Raw genomic sequence first — 3,191 nt, forward strand, 5'->3', positions numbered from 1 at the left:
AAAATCATCAAATTTATGCACAACACGTGTAGTGGTGTTAATTTTTAATCATTCAGATCTCTATCCTTATATGACTGGTGCAGTAAATATAACGCATGCAGTCATTATTACTTTTCCTCACGTTTCATAAAGTTTTTTTTTTGGGCTGATGTTTGAGAGTTCGTTTGGCATAACGCGTGCAAATGACACTTCGAACAAAAATGTTTCCTTTATTCCTACACCCTCTCAACCCTCCACTACAACTGTCGCCAAACGAAACCTCTAAATGTTCTTTTTTGGGTGCTAACTGTCACTTTCTTGAACATGTTTAGTTTACACGTGCCTGTATTTTTTGAAATCGTTGTAAGTTAGTGTTGTTTCAGTGACTCGTTTCTGCGTTTAGTATCTTAGATCACAGTCCTCTACGTTTGAGTTTCTTGTAATTTGAGTGGTTTTTCGGAGATTATGTTAGTGTGTAGACAGATTCCGCGCGTTATTATCTCCGGACAAAATATCCTCGACAATATATCCCCGACAAAATATCACCAGACAAAATGTCCCCAATACAAAATATACTCGAAACAAAATATTATTGGATAAGTAAAAAAGCATGGATGTAAAAATTCGCAATAATTTTTTAACACTCGGTCCCTCCTGCTCCCATCTTTCCATTACACACCCACTAATCATGAAAATTTTTTTTAAAATTGATCATAAACTAACACAAACTTCAATAATACAAATGAGATTTCAATTTTATTAATATTACAAAGTTCAAACATACAAGTGAGATCATTTTAATCTTATTTTTCAGTCAAACTATAAAATCACTGTCAATTAATCACATATTTATTTTAGTATTTTTTTAATCTTATAAATTATGCTATATGCGTATGCGTATTGCACACATTGCGATATGCAGTATTAAATCATTGGTCATATATTATACTTATAAAGATCCTATCCATATTCAACAAAAATTAAAGTTTAGTAATTAACAAAAATAAATTTGTATCTTTCACGTTCTCCATAAACAAAAAATAAACACTTACAACATAACGACTAGTTGTTAATGCACAATAATTTCGCAATACTTCGTAGATACTCAAACTTATGGTTAGGATCATAATTAAGAACAATATTTTTTAAACGACTCTGATAATTACGATACGCTTTACACTTCTTACTTTCAAAATTGAACCCTGTATCAATTTGAGCCATTAGCATTTCAGTTTTAGTCTGCTCATCTTTTATTGCATCTAAAAATTTATTCACTGTAGCATGGGAAACAGATACTCGTTGGTTAAAACTATTATGCCAGCCTTCCATTAGATTGTTAGATGTAATTCTATCATCAACTACGGCACGATAATAATTCCACAATTTAGGCTCAAATAATGGTTTATCACGTTTAATCTTATTATGGCGTGGTTTACCAATCCATGTCATAGTAAAATAGTTTAATAAATCATCCAACATTTCATGATGAATATCATAAAAATCACTAGAAACTATTACTTCATAGGCACTTATAACATCATTAACTGGAACATACGCTAATGCCATTAATAACTTAAGATTTAGAGCAAACGTTACATCTTTATTGTATCGTGCTTGAAAGCCACATAGTTGAATATGACGCCACACGCATTGTGTGAAATGAAAATGACAGCCAGAAATTTTAATTCCTGGATATGTTTCTTTGATAGCATCCATGAAAGGCCTTTCAAAGTCGACCATAATGCGTGATGGTGAATATTTAGGTAGACTCCGACGTAAAACTTTTAAGAAATTTATATACATATTCTTAGACTTATTAGGTGCTAATAAATACACCAAAGGCACAGATTTACTACTCATATATCCATGTATAGTATATAATTGAGAAAAGATGTTAGGTACTGACTTAAACGTACCGTCACTAAGCCACTGTTCGCATTTTGTTAAAAAATTTAAATTTTTTACAGTTGTAAATACTAAAAATCTATTTCGGTCTCCACCGCTGTCATGAAGTAAAAATAATTCGTTATTGTAAGTTTTTTTATATTCATCAAGGAGCTGTAGTTCACCTCGAGAAGTTGGATTGTTGAATTGTGGGTTATGTTGAGTCCGGGTACGCTGAATCAATCGACTAATCGACGTTGTCATTGGCATTAACGCTGCTACTGGAGACGCGACACCACGTAATGCTCCAGAAAGAATTTTAGCTGGTTTGTAGTCGGTTGTTTCAGCTTTACGTTTTATTTTAGCTTTTATAATCTTCATTTGCACCACAGCCGCATTTACAGCATGTTCATGAACCGGTACAGTGCCAACAATGTTACCTGAATGATTATGGAGAATTAGAAAAACATTTATAACTACAGAAATTATAGTCACTCTTATTAATAATAACAAATTTATAGATTAAAAAATTAATATACCTGTTTCATCTTCACAATCGGTATGAATTATCTTTGAACAATATTTATTAGTGGCACAACGCCATGAAATATTATTTTTATTCACTTTTTTACGTGAGTAAATAATGCCCTCATGTACCAGTAAATTTGTACTCTTCTGCGATTTTATAAATTGCAGTGGCATTATGCATACCATATATACTTGAGATTACTTAAATATAATAATACTACTTTTGAGCATATATACTTGAGATTACTTAAATATAATAATACTACTTTTGAGCAACAATTTTAAACATTATATGAACTAATAGAGCACACAACAAAACTATAACCTCGTACATCATCATAAATTATACAATACTAGATGGCATACAGAGTATTAATATAATTACATTAATAATTGCCACTAGGTAGCGCGGCGAAACGTAGTAACTTTTCAGCGCCAATATTTAAATTTGTAACTCCATTTCAATAACACAACATTTACATATCGTTATAATGTATAGATATTTGATAAAAAATATATTTTGTCTTGAGGATATTTTGTCGGGGATATTTTGTCCAGGGATATTTAAGCGCGATATCGTGTAGACAATGTGCGATTTTCATGCCTAAATCTACAAGGCGAGGTATTTCAGGTGATTGGAGGGTGCAGATGAAACACATCATCAAGAATCACCACCGAGGACTCTCGCAACTGGCCGCGATCTTCCAAGAAGATCAACTTCTACACAATAACCAACCTCCAGAGGGATCGCTACGTTAAAGGACGAAGTGTTATTAGACTTTAGACGTGTTTCTTTCTAT

The 3,191-nt window shown here is 32.2% G+C and overlaps 1 protein-coding gene across 1 annotated transcript; it reads right to left on the reverse strand.

The window, feature by feature from the left end:
• Positions 1 to 1,041: 1,041 nt before the first annotated feature.
• Positions 1,042 to 2,565, reverse strand: LOC118070082 (uncharacterized). The gene is made up of 3 exons (XM_035088503.1): positions 2,403 to 2,565; positions 1,485 to 2,303; positions 1,042 to 1,337 (listed from the first exon to the last, which is right to left on the reverse strand). Exons 1-3 carry the CDS (start codon positions 2,563 to 2,565, stop codon positions 1,042 to 1,044), a joined length of 1,278 nt encoding a protein of 425 aa, XP_034944394.1.
• Between the last annotated feature and the right edge of the window lie 626 nt (positions 2,566 to 3,191).

This window comes from Chelonus insularis, unplaced genomic scaffold (genome assembly GCF_013357705.1).
Source record: "Chelonus insularis isolate UGA/USDA-ARS -01 unplaced genomic scaffold, ASM1335770v1 contig_50_pilon, whole genome shotgun sequence".
NCBI classification, from domain to species: domain Eukaryota; kingdom Metazoa; phylum Arthropoda; class Insecta; order Hymenoptera; family Braconidae; genus Chelonus; species Chelonus insularis.

What these genes read in the sequence shown, in the direction of transcription:
- LOC118070082 (XM_035088503.1), bottom strand. Translation starts at nt 2,565, where the DNA reads ATGCCACTGCAATTTATAAAATCGCAGAAGAGTACAAATTTACTGGTA. An exon ending in CGATTGTGAAGATGAAACAG is followed by an intron (nt 2,304 to 2,402) that starts GTATATTAATTT and finishes ATAATCATTCAG; the next exon opens with GTAACATTGTTGGCACTGTA. An exon ending in CTATGAAGTAATAGTTTCTA is followed by an intron (nt 1,338 to 1,484) that starts GTGATTTTTATG and finishes ATCGTGCCGTAG; the next exon opens with TTGATGATAGAATTACATCT.